The sequence below is a fragment of the Sceloporus occidentalis genome, unplaced genomic scaffold (assembly GCF_023333645.1).
Source record: "Sceloporus occidentalis isolate IW3139 unplaced genomic scaffold, rSceOcc1.0.p SCAF_10, whole genome shotgun sequence".
Taxonomy (NCBI): domain Eukaryota; kingdom Metazoa; phylum Chordata; class Lepidosauria; order Squamata; family Phrynosomatidae; genus Sceloporus; species Sceloporus occidentalis.
In genome coordinates, this window is record NW_028316990.1 from 37,992,328 (window position 1) to 38,019,207 (window position 26,880).

At 45.0% G+C, this 26,880-nt stretch overlaps 2 protein-coding genes across 4 annotated transcripts in view; one reads left to right on the top strand and one right to left on the bottom strand.

Annotated features, from left to right (window-relative positions):
- Window positions 1-7,383, top strand: part of LOC149306517 (lethal(2) giant larvae protein homolog 1-like) — a 33,740-nt gene extending 26,357 nt beyond the window's left edge. For 2 of the 3 annotated variants that reach the window (XM_089539692.1, XM_089539695.1), the window contains 6 exons: window positions 123-406; window positions 530-794; window positions 941-1,055; window positions 1,763-1,857; window positions 2,326-2,449; window positions 2,675-2,753. In XM_089539692.1, coding sequence (XP_089395818.1) covers window positions 123-406; window positions 530-794; window positions 941-1,055; window positions 1,763-1,857; window positions 2,326-2,449; window positions 2,675-2,753 — 962 coding nt within the window. Of the gene's footprint in view, window positions 1-122; window positions 407-529; window positions 795-940; window positions 1,056-1,762; window positions 1,858-2,325; window positions 2,450-2,674; window positions 2,754-3,512 lie in introns of those variants that run through there. The other variant, XM_089539694.1, reaches the window with a different exon arrangement.
- Window positions 7,384-8,274: 891 nt separating this feature from the next.
- LOC149306518 (protein flightless-1 homolog) lies at window positions 8,275-25,974 on the bottom strand. The gene is made up of 30 exons (XM_089539940.1): window positions 25,778-25,974; window positions 24,633-24,743; window positions 23,760-23,831; window positions 23,510-23,590; window positions 22,822-22,907; window positions 21,797-21,958; window positions 21,190-21,293; window positions 20,830-21,005; window positions 20,413-20,570; window positions 19,908-19,992; window positions 19,632-19,779; window positions 19,395-19,528; window positions 18,684-18,896; window positions 18,018-18,197; window positions 17,828-17,910; window positions 17,665-17,739; window positions 17,083-17,166; window positions 16,014-16,185; window positions 15,201-15,305; window positions 14,869-15,060; window positions 14,532-14,720; window positions 13,663-13,802; window positions 13,317-13,566; window positions 12,828-12,982; window positions 12,205-12,265; window positions 11,459-11,587; window positions 10,703-10,809; window positions 10,009-10,114; window positions 9,192-9,257; window positions 8,275-8,778 (listed from the first exon to the last, which is right to left on the bottom strand). Exons 1-30 carry the CDS (start codon window positions 25,838-25,840, stop codon window positions 8,644-8,646), a joined length of 3,822 nt encoding a protein of 1,273 aa, XP_089396066.1. The 5' UTR covers window positions 25,841-25,974; the 3' UTR covers window positions 8,275-8,643.
- Between the last annotated feature and the right edge of the window lie 906 nt (window positions 25,975-26,880).

The following is a 26,880-nucleotide window of genomic DNA, read 5'->3' on the forward strand; positions in this document are numbered from 1 at the left end:
GGATTATTGGTGACATGTGTCTCCAAAGGAAAGGCTCTGGTCTTTCCAACCTGAGCAGTAAGAGAGGCGATGGGTACCCATTTCATACTACTTTTCTCCTTTCTCTTCCTGGCATCCTGTAGCTGCGCATCATGGACCCACCTTGTGGGCTGGCACCAACTCTGGTTCGGTCTTCGCCTATGCCTTGGAGGTCCCCTCCCAGGAGAAATTTTCGGAGCGTGCCGTGGAAGCCGTCTTGGGCAAGGAGATCCAGCTCATGCACAGGGCCCCAGTCGTGTCGATCGCTGTCCTCGATGGCCGGGGCAACCCTCTGCCGGAGCCGTACGAAGTCTCAAGGGACTTGGCCAAAGCCCCCGACATGCAAGGCAGCCATTCAGTACTCATTGCCTCGGAAGAACAGTTCAAGGTAACCTTGGGCTGGCACAGAAGGAACTGCCAAAGGAATGTGACTTAAATCCACTACTATATCATGGCGGTTGAAGGAGAAGTGGGAAGGCACGCAACGGTGACAACTCTTGTCTCCCTCCAGGTGTTCACGCTGCCCAAAGTTAGTGCCAAAACCAAGTTCAAGCTGACGGCGCACGAGGGCTGCCGCGTCCGGAAAGTGGGGCTGGTGAACTTTGCGAGTGCCGCGTGCGAGGACTATGCCGAGAACGGCCTGGCCTGCCTCACCAACTTGGGAGACATCCACATCTTCACGGTGCCGGGGCTGCGGCCGCAGGTGCATTACGACTGCATCCGGAAGGAGGACATCAGCGGCATCGCCTCCTGCGTCTTCACCAAACACGGGCAAGGTGAGCCCAGGCTAGGGGACTGCAGTGGGCCATTTTGAGGGGTGTGTGTGTTTCTGTCTGTGCACCCACAACTGTGTCGTGCTATTGGATGTTAGGAAAAGGCTCTCCTGTTTTTTCAGACCCCTCTTTCGTCTCTCCCTTTCCAGGTTTCTACCTGATCTCTCCATCTGAGTTTGAGCGCTTCTCCTTGAGCACCCGGAATATCACAGAGCCCCTCTGCGTCTTGGACACAAGCCGTGTCCATGATGCCACCTGTCTCGGGTACAGATAACCCTGGCACAGTTGCTATTATTTTAAGAGCATCATCGGGCAACAAATTTTTCAATCTGTGCCATCCTGGCGGGCCGCACTGACACATCTCCGCATACCCAAAGGGATGTGAAGTCACTCTCAGCTGCCATTTTGGCCTTCAAAATATATATATGGGGGGCGTTTAAGATGTTTGGTAGTCTTTGGGAGGCTCAAAAGGAGCAAAGCGCTGTGGTTTGGGCACATTTTGGATAGTTTAGGAGCAAAAATTCCACTCAAAAATCCCCTGTCACTTTACATTTAGAAATTATGCTTTTATGTAAGTGTAATTTCTGTTTTTGAAGTGGGCCACACTGGCGCATCTCAGCATATCCAAAGGGATGTGATGTTTTGATGTGGGGGGCTTTGGGAAGCTCAGAAGAAGCAAACTGCTGTGGTTTGGGTATGTTTTGGGTGGCTTGGGGGCAAAAATTCCACTCAGAAATCCTCCTCGCATTACATTCAAGAAATTATGGTTTTACATGGGCATAATTTTTGCTTTCGATGTGATTGCACTTTTTTTTACCTGATGTGGAATATCCACATTTATTTCAAGTTTGGAGTAGCACTGATAAGGGGACTCACCTTGTATTTTCTTAATGTGGTCTTCAGTTTTCCCTGGACATAAAGGTGGTGAAGCAGGTGGGACTCTTGTAAGTGTCTCTTCCTTGTTATTTCAGGAACAGTTTCACAGCGACGCCAAAACTGAACCAGGCCAACGGGACCCACGTCCTCCAAGGCTCAGACCCCAACCATTCCCTCACAAGCCTCGAACGTAAGGGCGCCTGCTTTTCAGATCAGTGCACGGAATGTTTAACAAAACCATTTGTGACAGTCGCTTAAAGTTTGAGGGCAACTGGAGGAAAACATTAGCCCTTGGTTTCAAAATTGGATTTTCCTTTCTTGGACATTCTGAAATCTCTTTAAAGATTTGGGCTGCATTAACTGCTGTGGTTCCATGCTGTGGAATCCTGGGATTTGTAGTTGATCGCGGCATCAGAGTGCTCTGACAGCAAAGGCTAAATATCTCAGAGGACTACAAATCCCAGGCTGACTCTGCTTAAGCTTCAAGTTCAGATAAGATCTAGTGCCTTTAAAGGTTTTAGGACCTCAGGTGGTTTTAGGGTCACTATAAGCCAGACGCACCAAAGCAGCAAAACTCTCAGGTGGGGCAGTTGTCTGGCTAAATCGTCCGATGTTGGCTGCTAAACTCCATCCTTTTTGCTCCGTCTCTTTTTTCCAGGGTCTCCGGAAGAACACCAGGCATCCTTTTGTCCAACGCCGGTCGACTCTCCCAACAACAGTATTGACACCCCTCTGGACACCACTGGAGACATCACTGCGGAAGAAGTGAAGGACTTCTTGGCGTAAGTCTTTTTACATCTACCCCAAAGAGATCAAGTATTCTTGTTTTTGGACTACAACTTCCAGAATTTCTGGCTGTAGGTTCTGGGTGTGCTTGTCCCCAAAATTAGGTTCTTCCAAGCTCAGGTCAGGATACATAACAATTACGTGGTGGAAAGCAGGAGGAGGTTTCATCAGGGTCAAACTCAATGGAGAGGACAACAATGTGGTTCTGACCTCTCTTGCAGGCCCTTGGAGGAAACAGAGCGAAATCTGAGGAACCTGAGTGACGACGAGGCGCGTTCCCCGGGGATCCTAATTAAATGAGGCACGTGTTCAGGTTTTTGCAGAGTTGGACAGGTTTTTGCAGAGTTGGACAGAGGTCCCCAAATGTCTTGGGCAACCATCCCTCCAATGTGCTAGACTGCATTTTTGAAAGCGTGGCATGTTTGAACCCTGGTCATAATTGCATCTTGGGTTTGGGACCTCACAATACTCCAAGGATTGCTTCTCCCCATATACACGCATTGGAGGATTATGGCCTGCCAGAGAGGCCTTTTTCTGTGTTATTCCAGTGGGGAGAATACAATGTGGGATGATGTGAGATCAGGGCCTTTGCAATGTGGCACCAGGTTGCATATGAGATTTGGTTGGAGATTTGGTAGACACCAACATTATTTTGTTTTCTTTGGCTTCATTTCAATGCTACATAAAAACAGGATGATGGGGATTCAGGATTACTGGGCGCATCTGCAGAAATAATCCAGTTCGACATCACTTTAACTGCCATGGGTCAAGGCTTTGGAGTTAATAACAATAATAATAAATGTATTTTTACCCCGCCTCTCCATCGGGATCGAGGTGGTTTACAATAAAAATCCATCCAATACAACAATAATTCAACTTATTCCCTCCCTCCCCTAAAACATCAGTTTTCTGGGATTTGTGGTTTGACGGAGGCGAAGTTGCAGTCCAGTGAAATTGTATGGTGGTGGTTTGTAATATTTTGTAATGGTTATTGTGGCTTATACACATAAACTGTTTAATAATCTAATAATAATAATGATAATACATTTCCCACTGCAGAGAGGGTGAAACCATGGTGAGACTGTCGAAGGATTTGGAAGCCACTTGAACAAGACGACTTCGCTTTGCAACGGACCGTTCGCCGTACCTCTCCGCCTCCTTCCGGAGACTTTCCTTTTGCAGTTTGTTTTTACGCAAGGAGTTAATACCGTGAACGCCTGGAAGCGGACAGGTGGGATACCTTGAATCTCAAACTCTCTTGTTCTCGGTCCTTCTCCGAGTCTGCCTCTCTCTACGTCTCTTTTTTAAGGTTGAAAACGCAAGAGTGCCATCCATCTACAGAAAGGACCAAGTTGTGTCTTCTCTTCCATTGCACAAAAAACAAAACCCCACGACACTAAAACTCTTAAACTTCCTCCTTTTTTAAAAAACAAAGAAAAAGACGAAAGAAAGAACAAATGAACACAGACACAAAATCATGCGCGGGGAGGAGATGTCATTTGGAGATCCCCGCAAGACCGAATCTGCAGCATCCCTTGAAGCGAAGTGTTGGTGCCGACCTTTCCTTGTAGGGAGCGGCTTTTTATATAGACAGTATTTGGACGACTGTTTTCGGACCCTGAAAACCTTTCTCTTCTTGTACGAAATGGGCTTTTTTTGCGGAGATGTTTACATATATATTTGCAGAGTCTCCCTCCTGCCTTTGGGTTGGAACCACCTTCTTCTGCCAACTTCCGGGAAGAGAAGCGGTGCCCATCCGGGGAGCAAAGACCAGCTCCTTCTGAGCCGCCTTTTGGGGGGAAACGCTTTTGTGACCTTTTCTAACACTTATTAGGACAATTTCTTTTCTCTATTTGGATTATTTGCTCTTTGGTTTTGAAGGATTCCTCGTTGAAGTCTTGGGTTTTTAGTGCCAGCGGATGTGTGTCCTTTGGTTTCTCCCCGTCGGGCATATTTTGTGGAAGACCACACCGTGGATCCATGAGAAAACCTGTCATTGTGGACACTTTTTTCCCCATCATGTGGCTGATGTGGTTATGATGCACAAAGTTTGGTGTCAAGAAATGTCAGAATTGATGTTCTTTTTCTCCTTTCCCCCCCTTTTCTGACTTCTGTTGGTGTGAATTTTCAGGATGGGAAGGAAGTGTTTCTGTTGGGGAGAATCTGTAGCTTTTTAGGTATGTTTCTCCACTTCGACTGTTTTGAGGAATTCACCTGCTTTGGAGAAGTCTCCAATTGTAGCTCAACTGTGGGAAAAGGTACAGACGTCTGCTGGATTGCAACACTCATCATCCCCAGGTCAGCACAGCCAACACTGGGGAGTTAACAATAACTTTAGGGAAGTTGCATGATTTCTACCCAAACCTTAGCTGCATGTGAGTGAGGGTTTATTGAACACCACACAAATTTTGTTCAACCCAAGTCCCATCCTCCCTCACCGTTGGCTGCCCTGGTTGGGTCTGATGGGTTTTGTAGTCTAGTTATATCAGCAGAGCACAAAAGCTTGGATTTGTTAAGAGAGCTGTGTGTATTACAACAAAAGGGCCTTTCACACTTGTAGTTTATATAGTGCTACGATTCCACTTGAGCTGCTATGGCAACATGCAATGGCATCCTGGGATTTAGAGTAGGAGGGCAAGTAGAGCCAGGAAGCTCTAGTGCCACCCCAACTATGTATCCCAGGATTCCACAGGATGCAACAGTGGCAATTCAAGTGCAAACATAGTGCCGCAATTGCGTAGTGTGAAAAATCGACCTTCCTTCCTTCCGAAAATTCTGGTTTGAAAGTAGTGCATGCTTTCTGGGAGAAAGGGGGGCCATGACAACTTTGGGTTGCAGCTCTACACAATTCAAATGACCAATAAGTGGGCATATTGCCCCAGCTCCTTGGGGTTGCATTCCTTGCTGTGTGTGGTCTTCTTCACAAAAGTTGTCAAGCCACAAGATGTAGGGGCAATAGCATCAAAGGTCTTTGGGAAGTCCTCAAACTTTGCACCAGGGGTGAGAATCATGTAGCTTGGTTGAGGATGTTGGACTGCAGTCTCCAGCAGTCCCCAGCCAGTAATGGGGGGTGATAGGAGTTGCAGTTCCAGCAATATTGGGAGGCTTGTGCCATTCCCATCTCCGTAAATGAGATGAAACATGTCGCCTTATGCTCACATGTGTGCCGGCGAATTCTCCAAAGCCCCCACACACCATCTTTTTGAGGTTAAAGGAATTGAAACTCTCTATGTTTTTGGGGCCTTCTGAGATTATCCTGGACTCCTCCTGTATTTAATAGTTTTTCCCATCTCCGGGTGTTGCTCCTGGCAGACAAGACTCCACCTTGGACACAACTTCCATTTTCCACCCAACTTTTGTCTTGCTCAGGGTTCAGAGGAGTTGGATGGGGGATTCTGGACATTGCAGTCCAGAGAAAAGCCACTTCTCTGAGCCCTGATCTTAGATATGTAGGATCTAAGTATTCTTTGCAGAGGCCTTCACCTAGAATTTAATCTAGAACTTGAAAAGTGCCACCTATAAATTAATCTAGATCTTGCAACTTGGCCATTCGTCTCCGTTCCACATTGACCTCTGAAAATGGGGGACCAAATCCCAACTCTATAAACGTGCCCCAAATTCCTGCCTTTTACTCCTCCCCTTGAAAACCAGAAACCTATCTTTTGTTCTTTGCATTCACATTCCTTCTATTACAGTACTATGAAGATGGCCGCTCTGGACCTTCCCGGAGCCCATCCTGTGCCAAAAAAGAGAGGCTGGGACAGTGACTTCTTACTACACTACAACTCCCAACATCTTCCATGCTGACTAGGGATTTATATTCCAAAACCCTTCCATCCTGGGAAAAAGTAACCGGGGGGAGGACCTGGCAATGCTTGCATGCAACTGTGCCTCCTGGGGGTGCATCTACATGACCCAATGACAGCACTTCGATACCACTTTTAACCACCATGGTTCTATCCTGTGGAATTCTGGGATTTGTAGTTTCATGATATTTGGGATTCTCAGCCACAGAATTCTTCTAGTGCTGCATAAGAAACACCAGTCTTGTGAAACTGCAAATCTGAAAATAGCAGAAGGATGGAACCATGGCACTTAAAAGTGTTATCGAACCGCTGCAGTTGTGCAGTGTGGATACGCGCCCCTTGGCGTCTGCGCCATCATTTTGCTGCTGTTTTAAATAAAGCAGGTTGGGCATCGTTACATTTTTATTCGCATGGCCAACATCATCTTCTTGTGCCAAGGAAAGGTTGGCCAAAGGCTTTGGTCGGGGGGGACGAACTGAAATTATATTTCTCATGCAGTAGTAGTACCAATCCTGGGCTCAGCTTAGACTAGACCCAGTTTTAGATAGCCTTTTGCGCTATATTGGTTGCCCCATTCCTCCTCCTTAGTTGGCAAAGGAATAATCCCCCATGTCCCCACGATAGGCCCAAATTTTGCCCCCCACCCCAATGATGAATTAGTGAGAAATAAGAATAATCCGGTACGGTTGGATTTCATGTCCCTCTGTTTGTGTGTATGTGTGCGCATGTGTGTAAAAGGATGAATGTCTGGTGCGTGGCTGGAGAGGGGTAAGGAATTCATTGCTGAAATGTGCCATTGTGTGTCTTAATTTTTTGTTTCTCTCTCATTTGGATGGGATTGATTGTGGAGGGGAGGGAAGGGGTTAGAGTCCTTGGTAGAAAGTGCCCTCCGTTGGGAACGTTTCTTTTGTTTTTGGGGTCCAGATAATGGATTTAGCATTGTTTAGTTATTAATACAGGTTTTTAATAAAGGAAAAAAACAAAAAACAAATAAAAGCATTTAATATCTTTAAGTCTGTGTGGCTGGTTGTCCGAGGGGTGGCTCTGATGCGGGGTCAAAATGCGCAAACTGCGGCAAAACGTCGCACTTCTCTTCCATCTTTTTCCTAAATGGAGTGATGTTCGATAACTAGGTTAGGGGAGCAGGTGAAGCCGCAACGTGTTTTAGCCTGAACTTTAAAAGAAAGAGGTTAAGGGATTATATGATAGCCCTGTTTAAATGTTTGAAGGGATGTCACATTGAGGATGGAACAAGCTTGTTTTCTGCAGCTGCAGAGAATAGGACCCAGAGCAATGGATGCAAACTATAGCAAAAGAGATTCCAGCTCAACATTAGGAGGAATTTATTGAAGGTAAGAGCTGTTTGACAGGGGAAGATGCTACTTTGGAAAATGTTGTAGCCTCCTTCTTTGGAGGCTTTTAAACAGAGGCTGGATGGGCATCTGTGATGGTGTCTTGGACTGGAAGGCCTTTGGGGTCTCTTCCATTATTCTAAGTATTATTCTAAGTCTCACGCAGCTGTAGGTTCCTTTGCAAAATTACTGTATATACTCGACTCTTAAGTCGACCTCGTATATAAATCGAGGGCAAGTTTGGGGACCAAAATCCTGGATTTTGATGTGACCCATGGATAAGTCCGTGAGAGTAAAACTTAGAGGCATGTAATGAAGGATGTAAAGGATGAAGTAAAGGAAAACAATGCCAAAGAACTTGCAAAATTCCAGCAGACATAACTATTTGTGCACATATTAAGGCTGGATGCATGAGAATAAAAGGGGATCTGTGCTTCCAGGGCAGATTAAACTTATCTTTCCCCATATATGTGTGTGTGTGTCTTAAAATACAGCGCTTACGTTGACCTGTGGATAAGTCGACTCAGATTTTTGGGTCAATAAGTTCAACAAAGTTTCCAAGAAAGTTTTGCAAACGCTTCCCGACTCCTGTCCTAAAACCCATTCCCTCCATCCTCTGTTCCCAGGACGCCATACTCTCCAACGCAGAAGAGAAGCCATGTTTTGCAAGTTTATTATAAATAGCTCAAGTCTCAGTGGAAGTGAAACAGCAACAATAACTCTGCCCTTTGGCTTTAATGCAACAGTAGTGAGAGAATCCTAGCTTTAACATTCCAGGAACATATGTTCCGTTGCTCTAAGGGGGGAAAATGTGAGGAGATGCGCAAAGTATTAGGCAATGATGCGCAGGAAGTGGGGCTTTGTTCAGAGGAGGAGGTACCTCTCCCAGCTCCGTCTCGTCTAGTAACATTTTGTCCTATGTGTGCTGCTTGAAAAAAGAACAGACTACCTTTGAAAGGCCATGGTAGCCAGTCCTGGGTTGAAGTGGATTGCCAAGTCCATCAGATTTGGGGATACCATTCAGTCGCCCATTTAGGCCGGGGGTTTCCGGAAGACACTCCAAGCGTGGAAGCAGTGGGTGAAGACTGGTGGTTCATTGCCTTTGCGCACGAGACGGAGCTTCCTCGGGCGGCTTGGGTCCTTGGAGCGCATGTGCTGGATGTACACCTGGGATGGGGAAGAAGAGGGGCAGCATTGATCGCAATGCAGTGGGATCCTTTGGGGTTTGGTTTGAGGACCCCCCGGGTACCAAAATCTGTGGATGCTCAAATCCCATTAAATACAATGGCATAGTGAAATGTCACCTTTATAGAAAACGGTAAAATCAAAGTTTGCTTCTTGGAATATTTTAAAATATGCCATATATACTCGACTATAAGTCGAGGGCAGGTTTTGGGACCAAAATTATGGATTTTGATATGACCCATGTATAACCCTAACCATAACCCTAACCCTAAGGGCAAAACTTAAGGGACATAAAGCAAAAGACCTAAAGCAGTGGTCCCCAGACAGTGCCCTTTAAGGGATTTTAGACTTCAGCTCCCAGAATCCCAGACTATTTGCCAACATGTCCTCCTTACCTGGCAAGCTTTCAGACTCAGCTTGATCTCCACTTGGCTTGTTTGGCTCCCGACCCACATGTAGACCTGCAAAGAACGGAAGGTGTTAAAATACAGATGGTTTGCAAAGGTCAAAAACACTCACTTCCAAAAAATACTGACTCTGAAATTCTCTTGCTGACTTAGTATATACTCAACTATAAGTCAACCTCATGTATAAGTCGAGGGCAAGTTTTGGGGCCGAAATTATGATATGACCCATGGATAAGTCAAAGGTAAAACTTAGGGGCACATAGCAAAGGATCTAGCAGTGGTCCCCAAACTGTGCCCTTTGAGAGATTTTGGACTCCAGCTCCCAGAATCCCAGACTATTGGCCAACATGGCTGAGGCTTCTGGGAGCTGAAGTCCAAAATCTCTTAAAGGGCACAGTTTGGGGATCATTGGTCTCTAGGATAAAGCAAAGCAAAGCAATGCCAAAGAATGTACAAAATTCCAGCTCTTTGTGATATGTGCAATACTTACATTGACCCACGGATACGTCTGACTCAGGTTTTTGGGGTCAATTTTTTGACCTAAATTTCTAGACTTACACATGAGTACATACAATAGCACTTGTGTAAGTGCTTTTTCGGATATTGCACAAAGAGGTATTTAGGTTCCCCCCCTTGCGCAGTATTTTCTGCCAGCTGCAAAATGGCAGCCTGGGAGAAGCTCTTCCACTTGACGCAAGTGGATGTACTTCTCTCTACAATTTGACCCTCTTCTCTTTTACTCAGCAATGGTAGGTGTAAGGTTTAAGTCTGGGTATCCTCATCCTCCGAACCCAAGAAAACGCACCTCGCGCCCGTTGTCGAGTAACATGATATCATCGTCGGCAAGGTCGTCCTGGCAGAAGTCAGAGCACTTTTCGGACACGGCGAAATAGCCCTTCTCATTGGAGCATCTGGAGAGGTAAAGCCAGAAGGATCCATTAGTATATGATTACATTAGAGGGGCATTATATTATATATTGTAATATAATATATAAGAGGTAAAGCCAGGAGGTTCCTTGTTAGCAAGAGCGCATGTGCCTGGACTGCAGCTCCCATTAGCCTTAGCATGGCCAATAAACGAGGGATGCTAGAAGGCTGCACATTCCAGATGTGGAGGGATGGTAGAATGTGAGATGTATTGTATGCGTTTAATCTCTTAACTTCCAGCCTTTTCTTCCTAAATAATGGGACTCGAGGCAGTTTGCAGCTTACTGAACCCAGTGTAGATTTTAAACTATTTTTCAAAATACAAGTAAAAGGTATTAACCTAAACTTAATTTAGTAAAAGATCTGAAACTATGATAAATCCCAGTAAATCAGCAGACGATAAATACCTTGCAAAAATATAAAGTTCAGGATCCCATAGGATGGAGCTATAGGATTTAAAGTGGCGTCAAACTGCATTATTTCTACAGTGTAGATGCCCCCTACGACTTGCTGCCCTTGGCAAATAGAGGAATGAGAGCAGACGCAGGGTTGTAAATGGAAATGGCTCCTACCTGAACAGGCGAGAATACTTCATGTATTCGGCGTCTCCATCGTAGGGCTTCTGGGTCCCGATGCCGACCCAAAAGAAGTTCTCAGGCTCCTCGCCTTCATTGATCACCTGGAAGCGGAAGGAAACAACAGTCGGCCATTTTAGAATAGGTGGGTTTGCCCTATACCTTTGTGCCAATGCAACCAAGGTGAGCTGCTTGGGCATGGCAGGTAGGCTGGGATCCTACTGAGACATTGGTTGTCGTTGTGCATTTTCAAGTCGTTTCCAACTAATGGTGACCCTACCCTCCTATCAGGGGGTTTCCTTGCCAAGATTTGTTCAGAGGGGGTAATAATAATAATAATAATAATAATAATAATAATAATAATAATTCAAACTGGGTAAGTATACACTCTGTCTTTGGTTAGCATGAAACAAGTATCTCAGCAGTAATCTGCTCTGCTGTTTGCTGCCTTGAGTCCCTATATTGGGAGAAAGACGGGATATAAGAAAATAATAATAATAATAATAATAATAATAATAATAATAATAATAATAATAGTTTAATGCTATCCAAGGACACAGTGTATACTTACCCAGTTTAAAATAATAATAATATTCAAAGTATACGCTCTGTCCTTGGATAGCATTAAACAAGTATCTCTGCAGTAGCCTCCCTTATGGCACCTCCAAGTTTTGCAAGTAGAGATGTGTAAGAGTCCACCTTCTCTGGCCGTATTTTCCGGCTTGGACTTTCCCCAATTCTGGTGCAGCTGACCTGTTTACTGTAGGAGTCGTCGAACATGTGGTTCATGATGTCCTCGGCCAGTTTGGCTTCGTCTGGGTCGGCCGCCCGACCCACCCAGGTGTAGACAATGCCTTGGTTGTCGCTGCTCTCAAAGGGAACCTGAAGCAGAGGAAGGAGAAAGGAACGGAGTCATTGCAAGACACCATAATCGACTTATGGCAGTCTCATACATTTTTCATAGGATTTTCTTAGGAGGTTTTGCCAGTTCTTTCCTCTGAGGTAGAACCTAGAGTCTGGGATCTGTTGCCCATCTCCCATCCAAGGACCAACCCAGGCCAACTCTGCTTAGCTTCCAAGATCAGGTGGGATATTTGCATATGTGTATATATAGGCTTTCAAGTTGCCTGTTGACTTATGGTCATGGCGCTGTCTTAGGGACACAATACTCAGAGATGGTTTTGCCAATTCATTCCTCTGAAATATAGCCTACATATATACCTGGGATTCCTCAATGGTCTCACATACAAGTACTAACCAGGGCTGACCCTGCTTAGCTTCCAAGATCAGATAGGATCTGGTGCCTTTAGGGTATTTAAACCCTGAATTATGACTCTGAAAAAATCCATTAGCCGTAATGTTTTACTGCTATTGAACAAGTCTTAATAATAATTTATTTTACTTGAAAAATGTAAGCCGTTTTGCATAAGAAAAAGCCACAACAGCTTCCCCAATGCAGAAATCCAGTTAATTAATAAGGTGCTTTTGAACTGGGTTACCTTCAAGATGAAACAAAATTCTGAGTTGAGAAGGCTGGAGTCGGTATTGATCTGGATGCACCTGAAAAAGGCATGGAAGAAGATCAATTAATATCTGCTAATGGCCACTTCCGTGCATCGCATTTTTAAAATGGTGCAGACAAGTTGGAAACGGTCAAGAAAAAGACGAAAGGATCTGGAAACTGGAGCCTGGAAACTTTACTGTTTGGGACTACAACTCCCAGTATCCTGCAGCCAGCAAGGTCAATGGGCAAGGTTACCTATGGCATTCTGGTAGTCCAAAAAAGAAACTTTCCCAAGAAACTACTATAAATCCTTTGGAGAAGAATTTATACGGTGGTTGATATTACAATATTAGCATCAATGATTAGGATAATGGAGGAGGAGGAGATAATATTGAGGCTGTTTAGCTGAGGATTAACAAGGACTGCAGTGTTCAAATAACTTAGTTCATTAAAATGGGTTTTTAAAAGAAGGTAGATGGGTCTCCTTTCAGTGATGCTTTAGCTACGGCTTCTTTAGGTCTGGATGACCCTTAGGGACACGGAAATGAAATCCATGAAGATGAAATGAAGTGTCGGATTGGGAAAGGTGTCCAGGGGATCCGGACGGACGGCACTCACCGGGTGCAAAGGGCGCTTCCGTTCGTCCGGATGTGATAAAGGCTGGGCTGGAGGCTGTCTTCCTTGGCCTTCCGCTTGCCTTTGTGGATGATGAATTTCCGCTTGAAATGGGAGAGGAATTTGGGGTTCTCCTGCTGCTGGGTCATGCGCACCACCTGAAAAAAGGGGTTCAAAAACCACCAAGTCGGGATGCATTAAAAGAATATGCGTTAACTACCCACCCGCCTGTGCAAAAGCATGCAAGACCTATAGTTTCTTGGACTCTGTGGCCATGTTCTAGAAGAGTTTATTCCTGACGTTTTGCCAGCATCTGTGGCTGGCAGCTTCAGACCGTATTATTTATTATGATAGATTTAGGGTCTCCTTAAGTTGGAAGGCACTTGAAGGCACAAACCAACAACTGAGATCCCTCCTGAATATAAATACAATTTAAAACATGAAAATAAAAGGCGGCAGGCGCACGTCCGCTCGCCGTCTCTTGTTACTCGCCTCCAGCTTTCCGGGGAAAAGGTTCTCAAATTTCTTCTGGAGGCTGAAAGTGAAGGTCAGCCATCCCATGTTGGAAGCCTCCCTGCCTTGCCAAAAATACACCACGCACTGGAAGTCTTCCTCGGGCTGCCTTTCTTCCTCCTCCTCTTCCTCCTCCTCTTCTTCTCCTCCTTCAGCAGCCCCTTCGCTCCTTTTCTTCTTGCTCTTCTTTTCCTCTTCGTCTTCCTCGCACTCCACAGGCACCCAGTACCTTTCGGGGCAAAAAAGCTACCGTTACTTTGCTTTTATATTTTCAATTGTTTCTATCCATGGCAGTAAAGGAATGGGATGTTAACAGTGGGCTTACCGGCAGAGAAAGACATAGCAATCCTGGGTGTAGAAATGGCCAAATTCCTCTTCGGGCAAACGGGCAAACTTCTTATTCTCCAAAACAAAGCCCTCCATCCCGTCCAGGTCTTCGTTCCATTCTTCCATGAGCTGCTCCGCCTGCAAACGTATGGAGTTAAGAGTCACAAAGGGGAAAAACTTGGGGGCCAAGGGCAGGAAGTCATACCATAAAACCATGGTTCCCAAACTTTGGGTTCGCTAGATGTTTTGGACTTCGGCTCCCAGAATCCCAGACTGTTGGCCAAGATGGCTGGGGCTTCTGGGAGCTGACGTCCAAAACATCTGGAAGACCAGACTTCAGTGCATTTAGCTGAAGATCCTTCAATGACCTCTGAGTTCCCCTTCCAGCCCTATGAGATTTAGTTGTTGTTTTAATGTGTTTTATATATGCTGTTAGCTGCCTTGGGTTCCATTTTGGGAGAATGGCAGGATAAAAATAAAATAAAATAAATTCAAGGTGACATGCAATTTAAAACAAGTACAAAGCCAAACTTCTGGTTTTAGAGGCGTTAAATTCTGGGGCTTGAGAATCTCAAAGCTTTTAAGCTAAGACCCAAGTCTCCAGATCTCATGGTTATATGGATAAAGCAGTAACATAACTGAGAAAGTGTGTGTGTGTGTGAATGCAAAGAAACTAGGACTGATTTGAGCATAGCACAGGGCACCCAGAATAGTTCTTCGCACCTCACTGACTAGGTGCAGAGATGCATATGCTTCCAGGTATTTTAAACACAGACTGCAGAATCCATGTTTCATTGGTTCAACAAGAGATTAATTTGCCGATGATAATTTCAGGCGGCTCCTATCCGCCTCCCTCCTCTCTTTTACCTCAGTCAGAGGCATGGGGGGCTGGCGGGGCAGAAAGAGGGCCGTCAGGTCGGCCTTCATCTGATCCTTCTTCTCAGCATCCTTCTGGACTTTCCCAGAGAGACCCTCCGTTTGCTGGACCGACTCTGCGTTGCGGGTGTAATCCACCTTCAGCACATCGTCCCAGTTCTTGAATTTGGACTTGAAGACCTGGAAAGGAAGAGAGGAGGACGTCAAGGAATGGACATCCTAGATTGGGCCAGGGATGCTGTGGACCATGGGTTCTGCGGTCCCTCCCCAAGGGCAGTGTCTGCTGACAGGTGGACAGGTGTGGACATGAGGGTCTGTCCGAACCTACCTGGCACTCGGTGCCCTCCAGGTTGCGGATGACTATGGCGTGCTTCGGACGATGGAGCATGCTGCACAGCTCTTGCCCCAGCTTCAGTGCGGCTGCCCGCACCAGGCGTGGCGACTTCCGGCCGATCCAGATGAAGACGTCCGACCAGCAGTCCAGGATGTAGACCGACTTGGTGTCCAGAAGACTCTGAAGCTACAGAAGAAAGAAGAGGAGGAGGTAGAGGAAAGATGAAGGTTTGCCCCACCTGGATTGCTAGGAGACAGGGGTGTTACTCCCTGACCTCGAATATGGAACAACGACACAACAACACACCCTTCCTCCCATCGTCTCACCAGTCTCATCTCTGGTAACAGGTCCACCTTCGGTCTTTTCTTGTGCTCAACCGAGAGTCGGTAGTTGATCTGAGGCAACTCCAGGTATCCCAATCCTAAACCAACCTGAGCAAGAAGCAGAAGGAGAAGAAAGAGAGGAGGGTTAAACTGGGAGGAATGAGCCATCAAAAGCCCTACTGGGCAACCTCAACTAGAACAAACCCATTGAAGCTATGGTGACATGGTGACTCTGTGTGTGCTGTGTGCCTTCAGGTCGTTTCCGACGTACGGTGATCCTATCATGGGGTTTTCTTGGCAAGATTTGTTCAGAGGAGGATTCCCAGATTGGCCATGAAACCCACTGACTTGGACAAGTCACTCTTTCTCAGCCTCAGGGGAAGCCAATGGCAAGCCTCCTCTGAATAAATGTGCCAACAAAACCCTATGATGGGTTCGCCTTAGGGTCGCAAGCAGTCAGAAATGACTTGAAGGCACACAACAACAAAAGGCTTCCAGAGAGGACATTCGCTAATCCTATGGTTCCCCAATGTACCATATCTTGGTCCACAGACTACCTTTCCTCCTCCCTCCCTCCCTCCTTCCCTCCCTCCCTTCCTTTCCAGTCTCCATGGACTGGCAGCTGATGGCTAGTGGACACCAATCCATGCACCATCTCTCAGCGGCATTTGTCTAATCCACCTCTGGAAACAAACCACCTTGGGATGTATGATGGCTAAAATTTAACCATCTCAGGACACCCTCCTTGAGCATTCTGCTTTCCGATTTAACCCTACACTGGAGCACAACTATAACAATCTCTCTCTTCCTCCACACCTTGTAGAGTTTGGGTCTTGGAGGTCTGAAGTCATCTGGGACGTTGGTCTTGATCTCTTCTGGCTGCCCTCCAAGGACCTCCCAAAATTCGGGGGTCTCCTGAGTCTGGGTCAACAGTATGATTTCCGCTTTCCCCTTCCTCTCGTTCTTGTTGATCTTTTCTGCAAAGAGCCTGCAGAGGACAGAAAAAAAGCAGTTAGAGGAGGGCAGAAGCACTAAGCTACAAAAAGGCGAGTCTGTAGCTTGAAACGACAGCGCACACTTCCTGTGCAAAAAGTCCCGGGTTCAAAAGCTGGAGTGTCTGGTTAGAAAGACCTCAGATACCAGGGGCTCTTTTGTCTTGTAGTACTGTACTTTAACTGCCATGATAAAACCATGTGTAGGCAACTGATAAACCAACAGCAATAAACAACCAGCTGTCCACGCGAGTTGCAAAGCAGTGGAGTTTTCACCTACACTTAGATAATGCGTGATTTTAGCATTTTATATCATTGGATAGTTATAAATGTTTTATTTTGTAATGGTTTGTAAAGTGTCGTGTACAATGGGACCTTGGTATCTGCTGGGGTTTGCTTCCAAAAATCCATGGATGCTCAAGTCCCGTTAAACACAAGGGGGTTGTAAATGGTGTCCTTGATGTAAAATGGCAAACTTAAGATTTGCTTTCTGGAATTTATATACAGTGGTACCCCGGGATACGAATGCGCCGCCTTACGAAATTTCCGGGTTACGAAAAAAATCCATTGAAAAAAACATTTCCGGGTTACGAAGGTTATTTCGGGTTACGAAGAAAAATTTGGTGCTTTTCGGCGCGATTTCACACGGAATCGCGGCTTTCGCTATTAGCGCCTATGGGCTTTTCGGCTAGCGAAAGTTTCCAGGTTACGAAAGCGGCGGCGGAACGAATTAATTTCGTAACCCGGGGTACCACTGTACTTTAAAAATATTTTCAAGCCATGGATGCTTGAATCTATGGATTAAAAAAAAAATCTGTGGATACAGAGGGCTGACTGTACATGAATGGTGCTATATAAATAAATGATGATGATGATGATGATGATGATGATACCTGGCTTTGGTGGTGGCACTCAGTGTGGCTTGGCTCCCCCTCCAAACGTAGATCTTGAGGCCGTGGTCTAGAAGAAAGGCAAACCTACCAAAAACATGGGAAAGAGGTGAGTTGGAGAGAGGAAAAAACAGGAAGAAAAGAGGGATTCTCTCTTCAGTAGAACGATGCAGCCTCGCATCTTCCTCTACATCCATGCATTCAATTCAATATATACATCAAATGGGACTTCCAAGAGAGATCTGTGGATATTTGGTGCTACTCAAAAGGGTACAAGTTGAATCTCCCTTATCCAAAATGCTTGGCAGCAGAAGTGCTCTGGATTTTAAGACACCCCCCCACCCCCGGAATACCTATATTTCCAAGATATCTTGGAGATGGGACCCAAGTCTAAACACAAAATTCATTTATGTCTCGTATGCACCTTCTGCATGTACACAATATAATTTTATATACAATATAATTTTATAGGTAGCAGGTAATTTTATGCACAATTTTAAAAATAATTTTGTGCATGAAACAAAGTTTGTGAACACTGAACCACCAGAAAGCAAAGGTGTCACTGTCTCAGCGCTGCCTATTTACCGTGGGTCCAAAGCCGCTCCTTTCAGTGGCACCGGTTCTAGCTTGATGTTCTTTTTGCCATAAACGCGATAGAGCCTGAATCAAAACAAAGATTTTAGTTCGGATGCAAAAAATTGTATCGATATCCAACTTGGGAGGGAGGTTAGGGAGAGAACGGTGTTACCTGGTGATATAATGGACATCCTCGACTGTGTAAAAACCACTGGCTGTTCCTCCTTCGATGTAGGAGATTTCGTGATCAAACACCTAAGAGCCACCAAAAAGAAGTGAAAATTTTAAGAAATCTCCGTAAGATTTTAAACCCCATCCCTCTTTTCCTTAACTTAACCTACTTTGTTTGGGGATCTGCTCACCTGGCTGAATTCATCACTTTCGTCCCCCATCTCCTCCCTTTTGGAGCGGGATTCGGCCCCCAGGTAGTTGCGCAGGTTGACGGCGTGGATGGCGGCGCAGGCCTTCTTGTCCAGCGAAGACTCCTGGCCGATCCAGTAGTAGATCTCCCAGTTCAAGGAACCGTTGTCATCCAGGAAGGTCTGAGAAGAGACCATTTCCAATGTTACACCAATGACCATCAAAGGTAGGAAAGTTCCAGACACGCTGACTAATGATCTACACCAGTGATTCCTAAAACATTGATCCTCCAGGACTTCTGGACTTCAACTCCCAGAAGCCCTAGTCACTGTGCCATAAAGTCAGAAATCATGGGAGTTGAAGTCCAAAACACCTGGAGGACCAAAGTTTGATAACCACTGATCTACACATTTTATATTTGGCGCTCCTCCACCTTAGCGGTTTTGACTTCTGCAGATTTGATTGTTTGCAAATAATAATTTTGGCCCCCAAACCTGCCCTCAACTTATAAATGAAGTCAACTTATAATAGGTAATCCAAAATGTCTGGAGGGCATCAGGTTGTCTCATGTACTGTCAGATTTGAGATTGTGAAACTTCAAGACAACCAAGTGGAAAAGTATTTCCTAGGATGATGGGACTCCCAACATCACCGAACATCTCCCTCACCTTCAGAACGATGTAGCAGTCAGCCTCATAGAACTTCCCATGGAAGGTCTCATCCACCATCGTGGGGACGAAGTTCTCGATCTGCCAAACGGTGATGCCAGGAAGTTGCCCCACGTCTTCCGTGAAAAACTCGGAGTAGTTGAGCTGAGGCTTCTCCAAGCTCTGGTCCCAGCGGCGCGTCTTCAGGTCTGTGTATTTCGGGTCTCCGTTCTCCTGTTGGCAAAAGAGGAGGAAAAGTAAAATATGGGATCCTAAGCAATCATAGGCAAGAAGAGTAAGGGACCCTAGCAGTTAAATCAAAGGAAGGGATCCTAGAATCTGATCAGGACAAGGGTAAGGGGTCCCAGGTGTAGAACAAGAATAAAGGATCCTAGTACATAAACAGAGGAAGAATGTAAAGGATCCTGGCAGTCAAACACAAAACAGCAAAGGATCCTAGTGGTCAAGCATAAGTGATAACTCAAGAGGAGAAAGGGAACCTTGGGGTTAAATTTAAAAAAGGTAAAGGAGCCTAGCAGTTTAACAAAACAACAAGATGGAAGGACCCTAGCAGCTAGGCACCAGAAAAGTAAGGATCCTACAAAGGAAGGCAAAATATGTGATCCTAGCCACTGTCTTCAGGGTGCTAGATCCCTGATAAGACTATATATGTGCCATGCTGACTGTGCCACGTCGGTGGATGAATACACATTCACACATCTGCATCCCTACCTCCATCTTCTTGTTCTTCTCTTGAGCAACGTCCGACATGCCTTTCAGCACCTGCTTCGCCTGGTCGTCCTGCGCCGAATCCTTGCGCCTCCTCAGGCGCATCTTCCGTGCCAGCGGGTCTCTCGGGCTGCTCCCTGGGGACAGAAAAAGAGGCGTGTGTTGGGAGTAATAAGTAAAAATAATAAAAATACACATGGTCACTCGGAAGAGAATTCCAGTCCTGAGTTGGAAACTCACCACCGGCTGCGGCTGCCACAGTGGCAGGAGAGGCGCCCGCCAGCCGCAGCTGGTTCTGGAGGGAGAAGTCAATGTTGTACCACTCTGAGGTCCTGTCCACAGGTTTGGGGGGCATGACCAGGTTGGGGTTCTCTCGGACATCCAGGACCTGCCAGGAGGAAGGTGGAAAGGTCACGCTCAGAGGGTCAGCGTGGTTTAGTAGTCTGGGACCATGGTTTGAATCCCTGCCCATCCCATCCCTGTACTTCCCGCTCAGCCGTACCCCAGAAGTCTCACCTCGATGTCCGTCAGGAAGTGGATGGCCTCTGGCAAGGTGACCAAGCGGTTCTTGTTCAACACCAGCTTCTTCAGCTTCCCACATCTGCAGAGAAAGACCATACAACTCTCATCCATACGTCTCCGACAGCTGAAGAATGACCATTGGTCAATGGTAAAGCCCAGAAGGTTATGGGTTCAATCTCTTAGCATAGTGAGTCCTAAACACTGGCTTTCCAGATGTTTTGGACTTCAGCTCCCAGGAGACTCTGCTATCTTGGGATTCTGGGAACTGAAGTCCAAAACGCATGGAAGGCCAGATTTTGGGAATCGCTGTCCTAGCATCTTCATGCAGGTCCCTTCATCGCAATTGTTAGATTGTGAACTCAAAGGCTTTCACGGCCAGCATCCATAATTGTGGATGACATTGGTCATCTTGCCTAGTAGGCGCCTTGGGAAGAAATTCCACCTCTTGTTGGGTGCCCCCTTGGACTAAGATGGTCCAGGAGAGAAGTATAGGGCATACCTGCACAGACTTTCCGGAATGAGTTCCAGGTTGTTGTTGGCAGCCATGAATTCCTCCAGGTTGGCCAGCTTCCCGATGCCGGAGGGGATGCCGTCGAAGTCCAGCTTGTTGGTGTTCAGGTAGAGCTTCTTCAGCTTGGTCAGCTTACAGATGGCGGACTATGGAAGGAGAAAGGGACACGGGCAGAAAAAAGTAAGGATACAAGTACAATGCAGAGAGAGAGAAAAAGGAGCAGATAAGGGAGACTCAACCCTGTAACAGTAAATAATCCTTCCGATACCAGTGGACACCTGGGCCATGATGTAAATCTTTGGCCATGATGCCACCAAGAACTCCAAAACCCATCTGCCTGGCAGCAGAGGACTAATGGCTACCTCCAAATGGCATGGACCAATCAGGTTGATGAATCTTACTTACAGGTAAGGAGGTGAGCAGGTTCCTGGACAGGTTGAGGGTCTCCAGGTGAGTCCACTGGTCGATGCAAAGGGAGAGCTCCGAAATCTGGTTGGTGCTCAGGTTCAGGCGGCGGAGGTTGGCCAAGGTGTAGAGGCACTCGGGGACCCGGCTCAGGTCATTGCAGGACAGGTCCACATCTGGCCAGGACGAGGAGGGAAGAGAAGGGGAGACCATCAAGCCAAGCAGAGCGAGGGTTGAAAGGACTTGACCCCAGGGAGCCAGGTCTAAGGTTGCATCCGCATTGCAGAAACAATCCAATTCAACATTGTGCACGCATGTGTCTTTAGCAGGATGATGGCTTGCATTGCCTAAACTGCCTACCTGCGAGGTTGGTCAAGCCGTCCAAACTTGTAGGGAGGTTGCTTTGGGTGCGCTGTGTGTTCCTGAGGTGGAGCGTCTGCAAGGCAACCATGGCTGGGAGTTGTCTTTCATTTCGGACGGAGATGTTCCAAGGAAGCATCGGAGAAACAGAGAGAAGGGAGGGGAAAAAATCAGATTATTATTGTTGTTGTTATTATACAGTGGGCCCTTGGTATCTGCTGGGGTTTGGTTCCCCTCCATGAATACCAAAATCCCTGGATGCTCAGGTCCCATTAAATACAAAGGCATAGTAAAATGTTGTCTCTTATATAAAATGGCAACATCGAGGTTTGCTTTTTTGGAATACATATATTTTTTAAAATATTTTCAAGCTGTGAATGATTGAACCTGTGGATAAAGAACCTGTGGATAAGGGGGGCTGGCTGTATGGGTTGAACTTCCATGCAAACCCACCCATTGTCTCACCCAGCTTTTGGGATAAAGCATGTCAAACAGCTTGTTCTCATGCAAGAGAATCAGATAGGATAGAAGCGCTTCCATCCCATAAAGACCCCGCAAGAGGAGACGGAGTGACCGCTGACCAGCTGGTCCATTTGTTTCCTTTTACCTGAGCTGGGCATGGAGGAGAGGGTTGTTATTCAGGATCAAGGTCTGGAGGTGGACCAGGCGCCGCATCTGAGGAGGAAGGCTCTCCAACTTGTTGTCACTCAGATCCAAGTAGAGCAGGTCGGTCAGGTTGATGAAGAGCTGGTTGGGGATGTTGTCGATGCTGCAGGGCGAAGCAGAAACACACAACACACACCCAGTTTTCACACTCAGGCAAGTTCTGGCAAATGGGATTTATTTATTTATTTATAGATTTCCCAGCTGACTTGCAGGTTTTGCAAAACAAGCGTACAAAGACCTTGCACTCTTTCGGAAAATGCATCTTAAAGCCTTTTTATGCTGCAGAGTTATAATGCTACGATTCAACTTGGTTCCATTTTGGGAATTGCAGTTTAGGTTCTGGCTGCAAATTCTAAGGGCCTCTCCATAAACTGCAAATCACAGGACGCTGCAGGAAACAGCCATAGCAGTTGAAGCGGCACCATTGCGCTATAACTGCGCATCCTTGCAGACAGTCTGGGAAAAACCATGAATCCTTTTTTCTGCAGAGTTTGTGGAGCTTTTCAGGGGAGAGCCACAAAAAGCTCTAATTCCTCCAAATCACATATGGTCAGATCATAGTCTTTTCTAATGGAAGAGGACAGACAGATGCACAGGGTGCATCTATATTGCAGAAATAATGCAGTTTGATCACCATTTTATGGGAATCCAGGGACTTGTCGTTTTGCAAAGAGGGCTGGTGCCTCACAAAAGCTACAAATCCTAGGATTTTGTAGGATGGAGTTAAAGTGGTGTCAAACTGCATTATTTCTACCATGTAAATGTGCCCATAGAGACACACAAAGAAACAGAGATCGACTGGAAATACACAATAATATTTCATGTTATCCCAAAGTGCGCGGTCAGTTTGTGCAACGCCTCGGAAAAAGCAAAGCTCAGGCTCAAATGCATTATCACAGAACCAAGGAACGGCTCGATTTTGCAAAGCGATGGAGTAGAGAGCGCCGGCGCGTTTGCCGCGTTCACCTGTTGTGCGTCAGGTTGAGCACAAGCATGTTCTTGGCGTTTTCCAATTCCCGAGGGACCTCCGTCAGCTGGTTGTAGCTCAGGTCCTATGCAAAAGACAAATCAAACAATGGCAGGGAGATTGGCACGGATGGCTTGCAAGATATTAAAGTGGCTTACCATTTAAAATAATAATAATAATAATAATAATAATAATAATAATTATTATTATTATTATTATTATTATTATTATTATTATTATTACACATCCCAATATTTAACATCCCTCTCATAGCCGTCTCTTTCTCCATCCGGTCAATTTGGATTTGGAGACTCCTTGCAACCAAAAACCAGCGACGGCTTCTATTGCTGTTCTCCATCTTTTTGTGTCTCTGGACATAGCTGTTTCCAGCAGTCCATAGTTTTTAAATCATTAACTTGTTTATTTTTATTACAGATTATTACAACTAGTACAGGTTAAAAACATATAAAAACATCGATGTGTGTGTATGTGTGTGTGAGGTTAAGTGCTTTCCTGCTTGGTTTAAGAGAGAAAGTCTCCTTTTTGGGGAGGTTTTTAAGCAGAAGCTGGACGGTCGTCTGTTGCGAGGGCTTCGGTTGTGTTTTCTTTTAGGGCAAAATGGGGCTGGACCGGATGACCCTTGGTTTTTTAGCATTGAACGAAATAAAGCGAACGAACAAAACGTACCAAGACAGAGAGATCGTCGAGTTGGAAAATATCATCGGGGACCCCAGAGTTTTTCAAGCAATTGGCCCGAGCGACGATCGCCTGCAAAGACAGGAAAAACAGAGACGTAACATCATCATCATCATCATCATCATCATCATCATCATCATCATCTCCCAAGTGAGGACCCTGACACCCCAAATGGGCCATTTAATTCCTTTTTAATGCGCTTTAAGGCATTTTTAAGGGATGGAGAGGGACCCAAACGTACCCTTAAGCAAGGGAGGCCAGAGAGCTCTCCATGGAGGGTGGTCAGGCTGTTGTGGCTGACCGACAGATGCTCCTGTTTGCAAACAAACAAACAAACAAACAAACAAAGCATTATTGCAAAAACCTGGATATGTGCCCATATAACGCAACCCATGTGCAATAACGTCACATGTGTGCGCAGAAGGTGCAGATCGCTTCTCTGTGGAGACAGCAAACCTTTTTTTTTGTATTGCTAATGGAAACTTAAAACCATTTTATAACCTGTGCATTAAAATCTATCTTAGTTTGTTCCGATCGCTCTCTCTCAATTCATACAATTAGCGTCTCGATAAATTTAAACAAAAAATGGGTCAGCGATAGCTTTTATCGGCCGACCGAAATGCACAACGTACTTATTGCAAGGCATATATTGTGCATTTTGATTGACTGATAAAGGTATCGCTTATGGGTTTTTGTTTGCCTTTGTTAAATGGCCAACACAACTGCCGCTGCGTGTTTTCAATACATTTAATCTAGTAGTTCATATATATCTATACTCATCGTATCAATCGATTTCCAGATCCGCTCTTCAACTGGAGGCACCTCTGCTATATTCAAATTCATTGATCAATCTCATAATCCTCTATAACAGTAATCTGCTGCATTTCTTCCCAATTTCTTTCGGTGCCTTATTTAAACATATTTAACAAATATAGTTCTGGATTTTCCCAATTAAACATATTAAATTAAACTCTGTGTGATGAACCCTGATGGCATCTTGGTCTATAGAGACATCTCCCTCTTTGCAGCTTCGGTTCTCCAGCCTTTTGGGGTCGATTTTTGCGGGAGATTCGCACCCGCGTCATCGGAAAAACCCTCCATTTGGGTTCCTTACCAGTTTCTGGAGGGAAGACAATTCCTCCGGCAAATAGCAAAGACCGGTCCGGTTTAATTTCAGCCATCGCAAGCTAGTCATAGACTTGACATGCTCCGGGAAATAACCGCCCTAAAGACCAACAACAAAAGGGAGGCATAAACATAAAAGCCCAAATGGTTTGCGTTGTGTACAGTTCTGTTTGTTTAAACCATGTTTGTTTGTTTGCATTAAATTGTAAATTGGACGGCGATTCCAATATAAAGACATTAAAATGTAAGGAACAGGCGATTCCTCTCCTGTAAAATTCGAACTCGGGGGCCATCAATTCAATAAAAGCTGTTGCCGTTGTCACTTTGTGACATTTTTTGGAATTTGCCGTCCCAAAAGGAAATAAAATGAAAGGGGTCCATTGACTTTAAAAGCGGATCTGGAGAAGAAGGCTTTGCGTCAGTCTTTGTGAGCCGGGTTTTGCGAGTCATTGCCAAAATATTTGGAGACGGTTGCTGGGAGTCAAAGGAAAGAAAGGAAAGAGGCCCCTAAAATATCACAGGCTTCAGAGGTATTAAAAAAGCCAAATGATGGCAAATGGTGGGAATCTGTGGAGCCGCCCAAAAAGGGAAAGGAAACGCCATTCTAGCTTAAAATTGGGACCAAAATTGTACGGCGCCAAATAAATCAATAAAAAGGCTAAATTGAAAAACTGGAATAATGTTTAGAAGTATTAAAAACAGATCCATGAGAGAGATAGGTAAGAAATAGATATTGGAAGAATGGGCGACAAGTATTAAAATACTGGTTTAATAGAATTTAAATACTGTATTGGAATACTGTTTTTGAAAGTATTAAAACACTGGAATAATGATGTAGAAGTATTAAAATGGACTTAAAACAAGAGCCATGGAAACATAGGGAGGTTTTGATTGTGATGAATGTGAGGTTTACTTGGATGGGTTTGATTTAGGTTTATATATACATATAGATATAGTATATATAATGTATATATCTTTGTTTCAAAACAAATCAGCAACGCCTAAACAAGCCTAGAGCCCTGCCCTTGGCCCCAGTGTTGATCCCAATGGGATCCATAGGGTTCCAGTGAAGCTGGGCTCCTTGCGGGTTTATCGCGGGATGGTCGCGCGTTAGTGTCCCCTGTCCACACTCACCTTGAAGTCATTGCCGCTGAGATCCACTCCTCGGATGAAAGGGAGGACCCCAGTGGCAGCCATAGGAAAGAAAGGGAAGGAGAAAGGGGAGGAAAGGAGGAGGAAATGGAGGCTGCAACTGTTGCAAGGAGGCTGCTTTCTTGGCAGCTTAAGGCAAAGGCTTCCTTCCTTCCCTTTTGGACCCAGCCCTTCCCCAAAAAGAGAGACAGACAAAGGGGAGGGGCTTATTTGGCCACCTGTCACTCAAACCCTTAGCCACACCCACCTTCTGATTGCATTGTTTTTAACCCTTTCTTTCTCGCTTTCTGCAAAGCTGCATCTGCACTGCACAGATAATGCAGTTTGACACCGCTTTTAATCGCAATGGCTCCATGCTGGGATTTGCAGTTCTGTGTCGATGTTTAGCTACAATCGGAGTTACAGCAAAAACAGTGGCATATGTCACATTATATTAAGATAACAATTAAAAATAAGCAGTTATCTATTAATTCTCTCTTTATTTATATACAAAGATAGATCAGTTTGTGGGGATTAGAGCATTCAGACAAAAACAATGCCATTATAAGGACTACAATTAAAGTTACAATAGAAACATTGCCATGAAACACTGATATTTTAGATTGAGCCCAAATAAGAAAAGGATTTTATATGTGTGTGTATGTGTATGTATATATATATATGTGTATGTGTATGTGTATATATATATATATATATATATATACATACATACATACACATACAGTCTATTACATAGATAGATCCATTCATTGAATCAAACCAACTCAAACAATTACAAAGGACAAAAAGAATACAATTATAAATAATACGATTAGTTACAATAAACACAGTGCCAGGTCACTTTATATTTAAGGGTTACATTGAGCCCAAAACAAACAAACAAACAAACAAGTATTTGTCTGTTTATTTTCAGTCCATTTATTTATATAGATAGGTTCATGATTCATTGAATGCCATTATAAAATAAATGCTACAATTAGAGAATTACAACAGAAGCATTTAAAAATAAATACCAAAAAAAAGTGAGCATTAAAATCCAAATTAGTATTAAAAACAACAAATCACAACCAATAATAAAAATAATA

What these genes read in the sequence shown, in the direction of transcription:
- LOC149306518 (XM_089539940.1), bottom strand. Translation starts at nt 25,840, where the DNA reads ATGGCTGCCACTGGGGTCCTCCCTTTCATCCGAGGAGTGGATCTCAGC. An exon ending in TGTCTTCCCTCCAGAAACTG is followed by an intron (nt 23,832 to 24,632) that starts GTAAGGAACCCA and finishes GTTTGCAAACAG; the next exon opens with GAGCATCTGTCGGTCAGCCA. An exon ending in CTCCTCCATGCCCAGCTCAG is followed by an intron (nt 21,294 to 21,796) that starts GTAAAAGGAAAC and finishes CCGAAATGAAAG; the next exon opens with ACAACTCCCAGCCATGGTTG.